Below are 16,328 nucleotides of genomic sequence, written 5' to 3' on the forward strand. Positions count from 1 at the left end.
GCCAGCCCACACCCATAATTCTATGTGCCCCGTCCCCCACGTATGTGTATGCAACCCCCCCGCGCTCCGCCTGCTTTTGGGACGTGATGGGACGGTGGGCCCAGTAGGCCCGTTTTTTGCCCTTCCCAGGCTCCAGAGGCTTTCTAGGAAGTTGACAAACGGGCCTTTTCCGGCCTCTGGAAGGCCTCCAGGTGGGTGGGGAAGGCTGTATTTGCCCTCCCCAGGCACCTAGAAAGCCTCTGGAACCTGGAGAGAGAGAAAAACGGGCATTCCCCCCCCCCCACACACAGGCCCTCCAGAGGCAGGAAACAACCTGTTTCCCTACTTCTGGTGGGCCCAGAAGGCCCGAAAATCAGCTGAGCTCGCGTGCCCACTGGTATGGCACTGTGTGCCACAGGTTCGCCATCACGGGTTTAGGGTCTCCTGCTTGGTCTGGGGGTTGGACTAGATGACCTACAAGGTCCCTTCCAACACTGTTGATCTGTATCTGTATCTAACTGTTCTATTATGTTGAAGAATACACCTCTATGACTCTAGAACGAGTGCAGAGAAGAGCAACCAAGATGATTAGGGGACTAAAACATACGAAGAACGGATGCAGGAATGGAGTATGTAGTTGAATGAAAAGAAGGACCAGGGGAGACATGATAGCAGTCTTCCAATATCTCAGGGGCTGCCCCAAAGAAGAGGGAGTCAAGCTATTCTCCAAAGCACCTGAGAGCAGGACAAGAAGCAATGGGTGGAAACTAATCAAGGAGAGAAGCAACCTAGAACTAAGGAGAAATTCCCGGACAGTGAGAACAATTAATCAGTGGGACAACTTGCCTCCAGAAGTTGTGAATGCTCCAACACTGGAAGTTTTTAAGAAGAGATTGAACAACTATTTGCTTGCCCGAGCACGGGGTTGGACTAGAAGACCTCCAAGGTCCCTTCCAACCATTATTCTAACTATGGTTTGTTGAAGAAAGCATGACACACTAAACCAAACAACGGACCACATCACTATTTAGCGTGATGTTTAAACCCAACCACTGTAGTTTGGTGCTTCCTTTGAGTAGACCTGCTTAACATGAGGTTGGTAAGAGAACTGCGGGATACCAAAGCTTAAAAATCAAGCCAAAGGGTTAAAACATCGTGTAACAATGGTTTCTTTCTATGTGAAGCTAGCTATGGTGTTTTGGAAGTCATGGTATCAGGCTTATGTGCAATCAGGAAGTCATGCTTTATTTAAGTAATTGTGGTTAAGAAAAACCAAGGTTATCAGATTCTGGATCTTAATCTTAACTTATTGTGGAGCCTGTGCTTGCAGGTCGTACCTGCTGTTTTTGTGAAAGACTTTCGGTTTCGTTTAGTGCAATTTCCCCACTCAGATGAAGCATAGAAACAACACAGAATTAAAAGCCACAACACCCCATTCGATGGTTGAGCTGCTTGCTTCGAGCATCTCTACCTTGAGACGGTCCTCTCTCCAAGCCAACCAAGCGTCAAAGGAGCTCGTATCACACCGAGCCAAGCTGCCGCCTCAATTTTGGTAAAATTCGTAACACTGATTGGAAAGGAGCATGGAAATTGGGGCCAAGGTTCTCTTTCAATAATAATAATAATACCCTATTAACATCTTATTAATGGCTCTTGCTGGTCATATCCACCCGATCCACTAGAGTGGGGAGGGAGGAATGGTGGGGGTCCCATCCCTTAAGGAGATACATCTGATGGGACCAGCGGTCGACTTCAAAAATTTTAGCAAGGGGTTCTCTGCCAAGTTGCTGGGTGGGCGTGGCCATGGTGGGAGGGGGGGCATTTTTGCCCTCCCCAGGCTCCGGAGACTTTCCTTGAGCCTCCGTGAGGGCGAAAACGGCCTCCCCAGGCTCCGGAGGCCCTCTGGAGGATGGAAGTTCCCAAACGGCCTCCCCGAGCCTCCACACACACCCTGCACCTACTTGCATCCAAAACGGGCCACATGGGGCAGGGGTGAAATTTACTTACCTTTCTTACCGGTTCGGAAGTGCACTCTCCGTGTGCGTGCACGAGAGAGCAAAAGCACATGCGCACAGAGGGTAAAAACCAGGAAGTAATGACACCCGGGCGGGCCACAATTGCTACCGGATTGTGCAATCCGGTCCGAACCGGGAGCATTTCATCCCTGACATGGGAACTCCTTGGAGAGGCGGGGTAGGGTGGGCGGGGCAGGGCCAGTCCAGAGAGGGATTTGGGGGTTCTCCAAACTGCACAGAATCTTAGCTAGAGTTTCTCCCGAACCCGTGCGAACCCCCAACAGCCCACCTCTGGTCATATCCACCCGACCCACTAGAGCGGCGAGAGAGGAATGTCGTGGGTCCTGTCCTTTAAGGAGATACATCTGATGGGACCCAGAAGGGGGGCCTTCTCCGTGGTGGCTCCCTCCCTTTGGAATATCATCCCTCCAGAAATTAGACTGTCCCCCACTTTGACAGTCTTCCGGAAGGCCCCAAACACGTGGGTTGGCCAGCGGGTCTGGGGAACCCAGAGTCCAAAGCAGTGGTGGGTTTCAAATTTTTTTACTACTGGTTCTGTGGGCCTGGTTTGGTGGGGCGTGGTGTGGCGGGCGTGGCAGGGGAAGAATACTGTAAAATCTCCATTCCCACCCCACTCCAGGAGAAGGTTGCTGCAAAATCCCCATTCCCACCCCACTCCAGGGGAAGGATACTGTAAAATCTCCATTCCCACCCCACTCCAGGGGAAGGATACTGTAAAATCTCCATTCCCTCCCCACTCCAGGGGAAGGTTGCTGCAAAATCCTCATTTCCTCCTGATCAGCTGGGACTTGGGAGGCAGAGAATATTTGGGGGCGGGGCCAGTCAGAATTTTTACTACCGGTTCTCCGAACTACTCAAAATTTCCGCTACCGGTTCTCCAGAACTGGTCAGAACCTACTGAAACCCACCTCTGCGGTGAGTGTGTTGTTAACTCTAGAAGCAAGAAATCACCCGACTTGATCTTGGATTGCTGCAAACGTCTGTGGCTACCAACCCATTAAAGGTTTTTGTGTGTGTGTGTGTGTGTGTTGTGTTGTTAACTCTGGAAGCAATAAATCACCCGGCTTGATCTTAGTTTGCTGCGACTGTCCGTGGCCTCCATCTCAAGACAGACCTCACTTTCAGACCTCGGCGGTCAAATCTCGCAGCGAGAAAACGAATATCAACTTCGGGGTAAACGTAACGGCAGCTTGACCGTTGTGCGAAACGAAGAACCTGAGGAGGGATCTCGCCCTGGCTCACTCCAACCACGGAAACAAGCCCGTTTCCATGTCTGAACAGGGCCTCCAGGGACGAGAATCTCAGATTAATGAAGAGGGTTCGAGACACCGTCGCTTGCTGCTTCTTCCTGTTCTCGAGGAAACCACTCACCATAAAAGTTGCTTTCACTAACGGGGGGCCTTTCCTTGGAGCAATTTCGCATTTTGTTATTCTTTTTTTTTTCTGTTTTTTTTTTTTTTTGTTCACTCTGCTCGTTTTGCAAAAGTGTACAGCACACACACACACACACACACACACGCCGGACGACAACACAGCTGTGAAACCTGAATCCTACCGACCGAGATTTATGTCGCTGCTGTGAAATAGGAAGCTTGGCAGGACGTTTATATATTTTCCGACACACACACACAGCAGAAGGGGAGAATATAGAAACACCACAACTCCTTAAAACACCAGAGATATTTTTTTTTTCTCCGCAGACTCCATCAGAGAAGAGAGAGAGAGAGAGAGAGAGAGAGAGAGAGAGAGAGAGAGAGAGAGAGAGAGAGAGGAAAAAAAGAAGACTTAAAGTGCATTTCCTAAATAAATAAATGAAGAAAAAAAAAATCTGGAAAATCCGAGCTAATAATTAAACTCGCCGCAGGATGATTAAATGTCTCCTTAGATGCAGATTTCTGGAGCTGATCTAGCCTTTGATAGCTGCTCTCTGCAGGCGTGGAGATAATTGGCTGAGATTTCTTTAATAACAACACTGGGACTTTTAAATATTTTCAGATGCAGGTAGTCCCTCGACTTCACAATGGGGAGCAGAATTTCCCTCGCTAAGCGAGGCCGTTCGGTTCAGCCAGATGGGCCTGATTTTGTGGCCTTCCTGCCACGTGGTTAAGCCAACCGCGGCGGTTGTTAAGTGAATCAGGGGGTCGTTAAGCGAAACTGGTTTCCTCCACAGAATTTGCTTGTAGGTTGGTAGCCAGCCGGGGAGATCGCAAAACGACGATCACGTGACCCAAGGATGCGGCAACCACTCTAAGCACATGGATCATGTGGGGCATACTGCGACGGTTGTAAGTGCGAGGACCGGTTGAAAGTCTGAACGGTCCCTAAATGAATGTTTGTAAGTCAAGGACTGCCTCCATTCATTTTTCCAAAAGTGTTTAATTTGTAAAAAAAAAAAAAGGCTTGCACAAATGGAAGAGAGAGTTCAATTGAATTAAATCTGAGTTCCTCCAGGAGTTAACAGAGACAAAGCATATTTTCTCCTCCAGTTTTTTTCCCCAACAACCCTGTGAGGTAGGCCAGCCCAAGAGCAAGCGACTGGCCACAAATCATAATAATAATAATAAAAAAATCTTCTGTGAGTTTTCTTGCTCTTACTCCCACAGCATAATCATTAACCTGGTTTATTGATCACAAGCTGGTCATGAATCACTCTTAACAGTATATTTAGCTTTTCCTGCCAGCTTCTCTAAGCCACAGTTACAATCGAACTCGTGGCTGGCGGGTTGCTTTAAGAAGCCAAGATCTACTGCAAACCCCTAACTTAGGCCCTAGTAAATACAGGTATCCCTCGACTTAACAACAGTTCATTTACTGACCATTCAATTTATAAATTGGGTGTTTTAATCCGTGTTTCGGCCAAAATATTTAACAATTTTAAGGGATTTTTAATATTTGTATTATCTGTATTTTATCTTGGCTGTTCACCGCCCTGAGTCCTTCGGGAGTAGGGCGGTGTAGAAATTTGATTAATAAATAAATAAATAATAATAAATAAATAATAAATGTCACAATGTCACTGAAAAAAGTGACTTAGACCATTTTTCAGAGTTACAAACTTTTGCACCGTAACCATGTGACTTTTGCACCGTAACCATGTGATCAAAATTCAAAGGCTTGGCAACTGGCATGTACTTATGACAGTTGCAGTGTCCCGGGGTCCCGTGATATCCTTTGGCAACCTTTCGACAGACAAAGTCAGTGAGGAAGCCAGATTCATTTAATGGCTGACTTACTGACTTTATCAACGGCGGGAGGATTGACTTAACAACTGCGGCTAGGAAGGTCGTAAAACGGGGCAAAACTCTCCCTTAACCAATGTTTCACTTAACAACAGAAAGTTTGGGCTCAATTGTGGCCGTTAAGTCGAGGACTATCTGTATAATAGTATATATTTTACCCTTGAGAAGGGAACCTTGTTTTCAATTCTTCGATCCTGTAGCCCAAACACAGAAAATGGGATTTCTATTTATAAAACTCCCCTCGATATTCCTTCCCCGAAAGGTGGAAATGCTAACACAAAACGGACAAATATTTCAGCTGCTTCTTTCTGTCCTGCCAAAAAATCCCGTGTTAAAAAACTTCTGCGGAAAGGCATTTTAAACACAGCCATATGCAAGAAAATATACCATGGAGCTACTATTTAACATGCATGCGGAATTTCCTTTCCTGCAGGGTTTTTCCCCTCCCTGGGAAATTTATGGACCAGAAACATATATAGGAAAGGTTTTGCAAGCAAAATAAATAAATAAATAAAATAAAAACATCCAGAAGTAATGATATCCATATGCTCGGCCAGATCTAAACAAGTTTCAAGTTTTAACCTTGAAAGGAAAAACGTGCCACAAGTTTTGAGGCCTGGCTACGAGCAGCAAGCACTAAACGCAAGGAAAACTGGAACTGTTTACCTGCGAGAAAACACAGGGCAAATTCCATTTAAGGGGAGGGGAAAAAAAGCAAGCAAGAAGGGGGGGTAGGAAATATTGCATCATCGGTTTTACAAAACTGGAAAGGGAGGAGTCTGGGGTTTATTTACCCTGATCATAAACAGTAGACGAGAAAGCCAATTTCCACCCCACTCCCTCCCTTCGGCAGAATTATCCGCAGTCGAGAAATCAGGAAACCAAATAAAAGCTTAACATTGCTTTTTTTAAAAAAAATGTCTTTGCGAGTTAAAATAAAAGGCGTTGCTTTTTAAAAATGTCTTTGCAACTTAAAATTAGCTGGGCTGGCTTGAGCTAAATTTTAAATTGATTTTAAATTGGGTTGTTTTAATTTACGGCCAGAATGTTTAATTATTTTAATTAATTATTTTAATACTGTTTTTTAAATTTTGTATGCTTTGTTTTTACTTAGGTTGTGCACCGCCCTGAGTCCTATTTGGAGAAGGGCGGTATAGAAATTTAAACAAATAAATAAATAAATAAAATAAAAGGCATTGCTTTTTAAAAATTTCTTTGCCAATTAAAATTGCTAAGGCATTGCTTTTTAAACTTCCATGGCAAATTAAAACAAAAGGCATTGCTTTTTAAACTTCCATGGCAAATTAAAACAAAAGGCATTGCTTTTTAAACTTTCTTGGCAAATTAAAACAAAATGAAAGGCAGGGCTTTCCAAACTTTTCCCCTTCCTTACGGAAACTTATCAAAAAGCCCTTTACAACTTTTTGTGTCCCTCTGGTGATGGATGATGGGTATCGTGTGTCCCTTACCCAAAGGGTAGGGGGGAAAAATACACTTTTTAAAAATCCAAACTTACATAATTTACCCAGGTGTGGAAAACACGGTTACAAATGTTTGGAAGGGGAATGTTGTTGCTCGGGCACTTTTAAAAATCAATCAATCATGTAAAGATAAGTTGGCTTTCCCAGCCTCTTAATTTGGCACCCGTTGCAATTTTAGCAGAGAGAGGAAGTTAATTGAGGGGGCACGGACGCCATCGGTTCTTGCAAAGCAGGAAGGGGAAAAAAAAAAAAGTCAGCCATGTTTTACAAGGAGAAATTAATTGCCCCGATAAAGAGTCCCAGATTTTTTTTTTTTCCCCCGGAACAAAAACATTTCCAAGTTCAGATTTGCCTTGGGGGAAAAAAAAGCCAGGAACCGGAGACAGGTCACCAAATACCTAAATGCAAGAAAACAGCTTGCAGTTATGTAACTTTTGTTTATTTTTAAAAAATAAAAGTATAACAGAGCAAAGATTCATTTGAAAGCTGGTGACAAAAAGCCAGCCAGACTGCAGGTTTCAAGTCTGAAGAGATGCCATTTGTTTTTGGCCTATTCTTTTCATGTTTATTTGTTTTTTTAAAAAATATAAATGTATTTTTTTTTTACAAGTGTGTTTTGTTTTATTTATTACTTTGTTGCTTGTATGTAAGCCTGAAAGCTTCCTTGTGTGTCCAATCACACCTGGCCAATAAAAATATTCTATTTTATTCTATTTTATCTATTTACCAAATTTGTACACTGCTCACCGTATTTGTGTGCGTCTAACTCATCTTTCTTTCCACATTTATTTTTATTTTATGTATTTAACAAATTTCTATATCGCCTTTCACACTTCAGTGCCTATTCTTTCCATGTTTTATTATTCTTTTTAATCATAAATGTATTTTTTTTTTTTTGTACAAGTGTGTTTCGTTTTATTACTTTGTTGCTTGTATGTACCCTGGGAGTTTTGGCACCAGAGATAAATTCCTTGTGTGTCCAATCACAGCTGGCCAATAAAGAATATTCTATTTTATTCTATTCTATCTATTTACCAAATTTCTACGCTGCCCACTATACCCGTGTGCATTTAACACATCTTCTGCCTATTCTTTCCACATTTTTTATTTTATGTATTTTAAAATATTTCTATGCCGCCTATCACACTTCAGTGCCCATTCTTTCCATATTTATTTCCTTTTTTTACCGTGTTTTTTTTTTTTACAAGTCTGTTTTGTTCTATTTATTACTTTGATGCTTGTATGTTCACTGGGAGATAAATTCCTTGTGTGTCCAATCCCAGCTGGCCAATAAAGAATATTCTATTCTACTTTATTCTGTTTTATCTATTTATCAAATTTCTACACTGCCCACTACAGTTGTGTCTAGATTATCTTCTGCCCACTCTCTCCACATTTTTAATTTATTTATTTAACATATTTTCATACTGCCCATCACACTTGAGTGTGTCTGGGCCACCTTCTCCCTGTTCTTTCCGTGTTTATTTTTCTTATTTATTTGGCAAATTTCTCCATCTCCATCTGCCCACCACACTTGTGTCTGGCCCACCTTCTGCTTATTCTTTCCATGTTTGCTTTTATTTTATTTAGCAGATTTTTATACTGCCTATCAGAGTGAAGTGCCTCTGGGCTATGTAACCATAAATTCAATTTGCAAAAACGATGCAAAAAAACCAAGGAGAAATGAATTTATCTTACAACCAATTCATCTGCTGGTCAGCAACTCCAACAATTCCAGGTAAGGCAAAAATTGGACACGTTATTGGGAAGACGCAGCAGGCCCAAACTCCTGTTTCATTGCAACTTTGCAAAAATAGCAATCATCCCTTGGAAAATTATCTTAGGAGGGAGAAAGGTTAGCAAACTCTTGGGGATTACTGCTTCCTTTCTCAGTTTCCAAAGCACACACGTTTGTGACACACACAATACGTGCACATACCCTCCAGGTTTGAAATCACATTGAGCCACCATGACACACAACGTGGAGGCTACAACTAATAGGAACTCTTAATGATGCCCACAGGAAAGTCAACAGGCTGGGCTGACACATTTCACCAAACCGTAGTTTGCTTAATCCTTAATCCGTCAACTCACACCCCCCCCCACTGGATAGTGTACTCATCCCTGCCGAGCCATAAACCATGGTTTGCCAATAACCAAGCCAAGCAAGGCTCACTTTTCTGCAGCCCCTCATGTGAGCAGGCGTGTGTTTATCTCTGTTAATACCTTAAGGAGCAATACTGCATCCATCACACGGTTGATTCACCCTGAATCGGTCAAGAAATTTTGTTCTTTTCAATTTCACTCTTATCTGCCCAAAATGTATTTATGGGATCCAGCTGTTTGCTCCTTATCAGGCTGGGAAATTCTTTTTTTCCATTCCTACGAAACCAAAAATCCCTCAAGGAATTTCCAAACAGAGATTATTTTAGCAGAAAACTCTCTGCTAAAAAATAATAATAATTAATTACCATACAAATTCCTTGTGTGTCCAATCACTCTTGGCCAATAAAAAATTATATTCTATTCTATCAAAGATGCTGCTGTTTGGACTATAGAGGCAGAAGATCTCCTACCCAAGTCCCTTTTTCAATCAGAAAATAAACTCAGAATAAATAAAACTCCTTCTTACACACGTGGGCCACTTTTTTACACGATTATTCCCCATCCTAAGGTCACTTGATGGCTTTTGCCATCAAAATACCCTTTACTTTCTCATCGCTATTGTTGTTTTAATTTACCAGGCACAAGATGTGTGTTCACACAACTCCTTGTTCCCATTCAGGCAGCTTCATTTATTGCCCAAACCACACCAGGTTAGGTTCATGCAACAGGCAAAAAAATTTTTTCCCAGGAAAGAAAGAATAGGGAGACTTAGAATTTCACCTTCGTCTTCATCACCCTCATCTTCGTCATCCCTCATCGTCGGTCACTTTCAGGAATGCTCTTTATGCTTTTTAAAAAAATCCCTTTTACCCCATTTCCGTGGCCTAAGGGCTTACTTTATTTTATTTTATTTTTTTGTTTGCATTTATCTCTATGCCAGAGTTTCTCAACTTTGGCAGCTTTTAAGAGCCGTGGATTTCAACTCCCAGAATTCTCCAGCCAGCCCATGAGATGGTGGAAGAGCAGAGCTAAATGTTTGAAATCCATTTTCTGCCCTAACTAAAGAGGCCTCTTCTTTTATTATCCGAAGGATTCCATTTTCAGGCCCAAACTTTCCAGAATAACAACTCCAATTTTACACATTGTTTTTGATGGCTTTCTATTTCCTTTAGAAGGAACATCAACATTCATGCTAAAAGCATTCTGTTAGGGGTCATGAAGCGTCTCCAAGAAAACAAGCAAGCCCCGAGAGCACCAAGGACTTCTCATTTCAACCCTGAGCTACAAACTTTATTAGCATTCTATTTTTCCCCCCCCTTAAAATTGAAAATATTCTTTTTCCTCGTTTGCTTGGAATTCCTCCTTGACTGCAAAAGTTGAGGCATCTCGTTCTTACAATCGTCACTTTAAATACTTCCCCTCCTTAAAACACTCCTTCATTTATTAGTTCCCCTATTATACGCTCATAATTAGCTCTCGGGACCACCCACACTAAATCATTTTGAAATTCCGGTTGTGCTGCTCTGAAATACCCCCAATGGTTTTTTTTTGTTGAGATTCAGATTTAGCAGACTAAAACTGCTCATCCCCGAAACCAAGTTACCTTCTGCTTAGAACAGAGGGGTGTCCAATCATGCGAACCTGTGGACTTCAACTCCCAGAATTCCCCAGCCAGCCATGTTGGCTGGTTGGGGAATTCTGGGTGTTGAAGTCCACAGGTCTTAAAGTTGCCAGGGTTGGAGACCTCTTGTCTAGAAAAGAAATATTGTCTCATCCTTCTGGCCTTCAAACGTGCTTTTAAGTCAAGAGAGGTGCAATTTTAAGACTTGTGGACTTCAACTCCCAGAATTCCCCAGCTAGCAATTCTGGGAGTTGAAGTCTACCAGTCTTTAAAGTTGCCAAGGTTGGACATTCCTTGTCTAGAAAATAAACCTGGTTTAGTGTGAAGCACTTTTTCCAAAACAATCTTACAAACATGAACAGCAGCAAAAAAAAATTCCAAGATTGCTCCAAAAGGAAAGTTTTGCATGATACGATCTAAATATCAACAAAGAGTTATTCCAACATGTGCAGTTGTGTGTTTTCTTGTGTTTTCTTGTCCTTTTTCCCAATCTCCCTGGAGTACCATAGCAGCGAAGGTACTAAATTAAAACTCCGGAAAAACACAGGCAAATCACTTCTGACAACTTTGCCAAGAAAACTTATATACGGAGTGGGGCCCGAAGGACTATAACAACAGAACAAGCAAAACACCACATGCTTTGAGTTGTTGTTGTTGGTTTTTTTTTCCACAACCAGGGAGGGCCTGGGGATGGCGAAACAACAGAGGAGAGAAAAGGAAGCAAGACACCGGGATTCTGTATTGTATCTGAGTTTAATCGGACTCTTAATTGCACTCAGAATTCACACGTTCTTGTGGCCCTAAGGAGCAATGTAGAGCCGGGTTAAATTCAGCTATCAGGGATTTCCCACCCACCCCCACCACCACATTCTGGAAACACTACTGGTTGCCTTCACACCTCTCACAAAGCTGAATTGTGGATTTGTTTGCTTTTTGGCTGGGCTGGCTGTTTATTCATTAAGCTGCTTAGCTCCCTGCCTGGTTTCCAGGATCACCCCCCCCACCCCACCCCAATCTGTGCAATTTCCACACCGCTTAATTCAGATGGTCAAGAGGGACTTGTGCCCTCACCTAAGGACCCCAAAGCAGGATTTGCACCTGGGGGGGGTGTTGTCTGGACTCCCCACCTTCTTCCTCTTTCTTTCTAAATAGACCTGAGATGTTGGGGTACAGGAAGAAGAAAACGTAGAGCTCTCTGCTCAGCAGGATGGCCTTCTTTTAATTATCCGGATAATTAATTAAGCAATGACTGGTAGGAGGAATGACCCAGGAAAAGGAAGGGTTCCCAGAGTTTGGGGGGAGGAAGAGTTGGGGGGGGAGAAAGCTCCCCCACTCCTCAAAAGGATCTCCCCTCTAATTTCTTCCCTTTTTCTAAACTGGTTCCTAGGCCAGGAAACCTATCATTTAAATGCCTTCCAGATAATCTCCGGTCAAGTAATCTCTATCAAAGCCTTCCCCCACCCAAGCCTTTTTAAAAGAGACCCCCATTTTGGGGGGGCCACCCCCCCCTCCCTGAAAAGGCCAGAGCAGGTCCCTTCTGACAACCTGCCACTGAATGGAGCCTGTTGGGTGAACCTATCCACCAGGCCATTCCACGGTTCAAGTGTTTGCATTCTCCCCCACTTTTGGGGGGCACGCAGCTCCCTTAAGCAGGGGGTCCAGCGGATTGTGTGAACCCCGCAGTCGGATCCCAGCTCTTTAGAGAAGCCTCTCAGGTGCCTTCGGTGAAGAATAACTTTCAGAAATTAACTCAAAACACTGCCATCCCTTCCCCCTCCCTGCAAGGTAGGCCTGTCTTTCCTGGGCTAGACACCCCCCCCCCAAGTCAACCGTGGTCTCCTTCCTTGAGAGAGGCGACCCCCTTTTCCAGAGGCTTCCCCTCTCTCCAAAAGGAACTCCATCCCCAGACTTTTCCTGGGTGGCGGGTTCTTCTCCTCCTCCTCCTCCTCTCCAGCTTGTCTTGCAAATGCCCCCCTTTCCACGACCTTAACCCCCTGCATCCTACCTCCCACCCCCTGCCAAGCTTTTCCCGGGCCGCCTCCTCCTCCTCCTCCTTTGGGGGCTCCACTCGTTCTGCACCCCGCGAGACCACGACTCTCCCGTGCGCGCAAAAGAGCTCTTGTCAACAAACCCTCCGGCTCCTGCCCCGACACGTGTCGGCCCCTCTCCCTCCTTCTTCCCCCCTTCACCGGGGCTTCCTCTCCCTCCCCTTGGAACCACCCACCCGGCGCGCCTCCTCCTCCTCCTCCTCCTCCTGTTCTCCCCCCTACCCACCCTGCGCTCCCAGCTGCATCTCCAACCAGGCCCGCGGCGGGCGCCCCCCATCCCCATCTCGCCATCCTCCCCACCAGCCGCTCCTCTTCTTCTTCTTCTTCTTCCTCCTCCTCCTCCTCCTTCCCACCCGGTCCCGGCGGGGCACTTACTGCGGGGGCAGCTGGAGGGGCGGCCCTCCCCTCCGCTGGAAGGCTCCGTCGACGAAGACGCCGTTCTTGCCGAGGCAGCGGAGGAAGAAGTGGGGCGCGCGGAAGGCCAGCTCCAGGTGGCGGCGGGAGATGAAGCTGGAGTGGCCCATGTGCACGTCCACCGCGCCCTGCGAGGAGTTGCGCCCGATGCTGACCGCCGCCTGGCGCATCAGGAACTCGAAGTCGCGGCCCTGCAGCCGGGCCAGCGGCGCCCCGCCGGTGGTGGAGGAGGAGGAGGAAGAGACGGAGGAAGAAGAAGAAGCCGCGGGGACGAGCGGCAGCAGCAACGGCGGAGGCAGCGGCTGGGGCGCGGCGGGGCTGCAGGGCGCCGAGCGCAGCGCCACCAAGGCTCCGGCCCCGCCGCCGCCGCCGCGCCCGTCCTCGCCGACTTCAGCCATGATGTTCCCCGCCAGCCAGCGTGCGAGCCAGCCAGCCGACTCCCCCGCCGGCCTCCGGGGCGGAGCCGCGGCCGTAGGGGGAGCCGCCCCGCTGCCGTTTGCAGCCGCCGCCGCTGCTGCTGCTGCGCCCTGCTTGGCTAGGCTAGGCTGGCTGGGTGGAGAGGGGAGGGGGGACCTCGTTGCGCACGGGTTGGTGGGGAGGGGGCGGCCCGGGGGCGGGGGTCGACGGGGGGGTCGACTAGAGGAGGGGTCGGCCTAGCTGGCAGGCGCCTCCGCGGACCCCTCCCCGCGCGTGGGGAGGGGGGCTGGCGCTTGGAAAGAGGCTGGCGCTTGGAGAGGGGTGGTCCCGGCTGGGTGCGGGTTGGGGAGGAGAGTGGGGAAGGGGTGGGTCTTGCCTATGCGGGTCTTGTGTGTGTGTGTGTGACCCGGGAGGAGGGTGGATGGGGTGGATGGGGGGAAGGGAGGCAACCGCGTGGCCGGGCAAAACAAACACGATCGGGCCGGGCAGGGCTGGCTGCTCCCCGCGCCCCCCCCGGAGGGAAGCGGCCACTCGAGTCTTGGGGCGAGGAGGGGGCGTTGTCCCTTTCCACGGAGGGCACGGGGGGGCTGGCTTTCTCGGGGGGGGGGATGTGTTTCAAGAGTTTTGGGGGTGGGGGCGTTGGTGGAGTTTGCCGGGCTGGGGACCATGGGGGTTGTGGTCCGCCTGGCCTGGCCTGGAGGGTGGGTGGGGGGATTCTCCGGGGGTGCTTCTGGACCGCCCGCGGTCTCGTGGGGGTGGGTGGGAAGAGAAAGCAAGTTGGAGGGAACAGAAACTGAACTGGCTGGCGCAAAGGGAGGTTGGCACGGATGTAGAGATGGGTGGAGGCGAGGCGACGTCAGTCCGGGGTGGGCCCCGGTGGTGGCAGCCTCTTGGGAGGGGAGGAAAGGCCGTTATGCAACCTCTCTGGCAAGGAGGAGGGAAGCCTGCCCTTTCGGAGTCCCCGCTTGGGGTTGCGTTTTCACACGACGCTCTTTGACTCGTTTGCACCACGCGGTTCTAGGCGGAGTTTTAGACAATCTGCTCTGCAAAGTCCCCGGAGGCAGGTCGTGGGAATGCAACCTTTAGCGTGCTAACCCGAGTTGAGCGCGTTTTTTGTGTTGCAAAATTGCCTTGTTTTCATCCGTCCTTGGCCGGGGCCGGGCAAAACGCAACCCGGGCCGGCCGAGTTTTGCATCAGGGGAGCGCGCAAAGAAGCAGCGCGTAATTGCAAAAGAGCGCGCAAGGCGCAAAGTGTCAGCTGGCCCTTGACAATTGGGGGTGGGGGGCTCCTCCGGGCATGCACGGTGGGCGTGAGAGACAGTCGTGCAAGCCACGTGGCGTCGGAGAGACCTTGCGGTTGGCCCTGGTGGGCCCCCACCCCTTTACACGCCCCCTTTTCATGTAGAGTGTAAACTTGGCGGCTGTAAGAATTCTGGGAGTTGAAGTCCAAACATCTGAAAAGTGGCCAACTTTTGAAAAACACTGATTTAGGTGGGGGGGGAGGGGAAGGGATGATGTTTTCTCCCCCACTCCCGTGCCACACCTCTCCCCCTTGTGTCTTCTTCACCTTAAAATCGCTAGATGTCACTTCTCCAAGAAGGTCCTTGTTTTCAACGTGCTTTCAAACTGCAAAAGAAGAAAAGTTAAAAAAGTTTAGGGGGGCAATGTAACAAAAGAACATCGCAGTTTCCCAGCTGGGAAAGGACCCAGAGGTGGGTTTCAGCAGGTTCTGACTAGTTCTGGAGAACCGGTTGGGGAAGTTTTGAGTAGTTGGGAGAACCGGTAGTAAAAATGCTGACTGGCCCCGCCCCCATCTATTCTCTGCTTCCCAGGTCCCAGCTGATTGGGAGGGAATGGGGATTTTACAGTATCCTTCCCCTGGAGTGGGGAAGGAATGGACATTTTACAGTATCCTGCTGGAGTGGGGAGGGAATGGAGTTTTTACAGTATCGTTTCCCTGGAGTGGGGAGGGAATGGAGATTTTACAGTATCCTCCTGGAATAGGGTGGGAATGGAGATTTTACAGTATTGTTCCCCTGGCGTGGGGAGGGAATGGGGATTTTACAGTATCCTTCCCCTAGAGTGGGGAGGGAATGGAGATTTTACAGTATCCTTCCCCTGGAGGGGGGAGAGAATGGAGATTTTACAGTATCCTTCCCCTGCCACACTCACCAAGCCACATCCACCAAGTAATGCCATGCCCACCAAGCCACGCCCACAGAACCGGTAGTAAAAAAAATTTGAAACCCACGACTGGAAAGGACAGGTTTAGAATAGAATAACTTTTAACTTTATTGTCACTTTGAATGTACACTAATTGGCATAACATTAAAATGAAAATTTCATCGCGTACAGCTCTCAAAAGAGTCACCACCTCCGATATACGCTACATAAACATGACAAGATAAATAAATGAATAAATACAAAATTATGCATATTCCCACCTATATGAGACAGAGAAACAAGACAGTCTCGTTTGGATGTATACATGTAGATGGCGAAAAAAACCCGAATCTTACGAGTTAGGAAGTACAGGGGGTGTCTGGGCATGTGTCACACCAATATTAGCCAATCCAATAAGTAGTCGGTTTCAAATCCCGGCGCTACCAGTTCGCTTTCAGTAGCGTGAGTGTGCAGCGTTCACATGCGCAGAGCGTTTTTGATGATGTTGGATGGGCGGAGCCTCCCACCACTACCGGTTCACACGAACCGGGAGCAACCCACCACTGAATCGGATGGGTGGCTGGGGAATTCTGGGAGCTGAAGTTCACCCATCTTCAATGTTAATTGAAGAGCTTTGGTGGCGCAGCAGACTAAAGTGCTGTTAAGTAGCACCAGCTGCCTGCAATTACTGTGAGTTCGAATCTCGGCAGGCTCAAGGTTGACTCAGCCTTCCATCCTTCCGAGGTAGGTAAAATGAGGACCCGGATTGTGGGGGCAATAAGCTGATTTTGTATATATATAAAAAAGAACACCACTTAGGGGGG

General features: G+C 47.4%; 1 protein-coding gene across 1 annotated transcript in view; it reads right to left on the bottom strand.

The window, feature by feature from the left end:
* Positions 1-13,650, bottom strand: part of FOXK1 (forkhead box K1) — a 57,719-nt gene extending 44,069 nt beyond the window's left edge. The window contains exon 1 of the mRNA XM_034436586.3: positions 12,886-13,650. Coding sequence (XP_034292477.2) covers positions 12,886-13,322 — 437 coding nt within the window. The 5' untranslated portion in view covers positions 13,323-13,650. The remainder of the gene's footprint in view (positions 1-12,885) is intronic.
* Positions 13,651-16,328: the final 2,678 nt, after the last annotated feature.

The sequence above is a fragment of the Pantherophis guttatus genome, chromosome 14, assembly GCF_059756535.1.
Source record: "Pantherophis guttatus breed Tessera chromosome 14, ASM5975653v1, whole genome shotgun sequence".
Lineage (NCBI taxonomy): Eukaryota > Metazoa > Chordata > Lepidosauria > Squamata > Colubridae > Pantherophis > Pantherophis guttatus.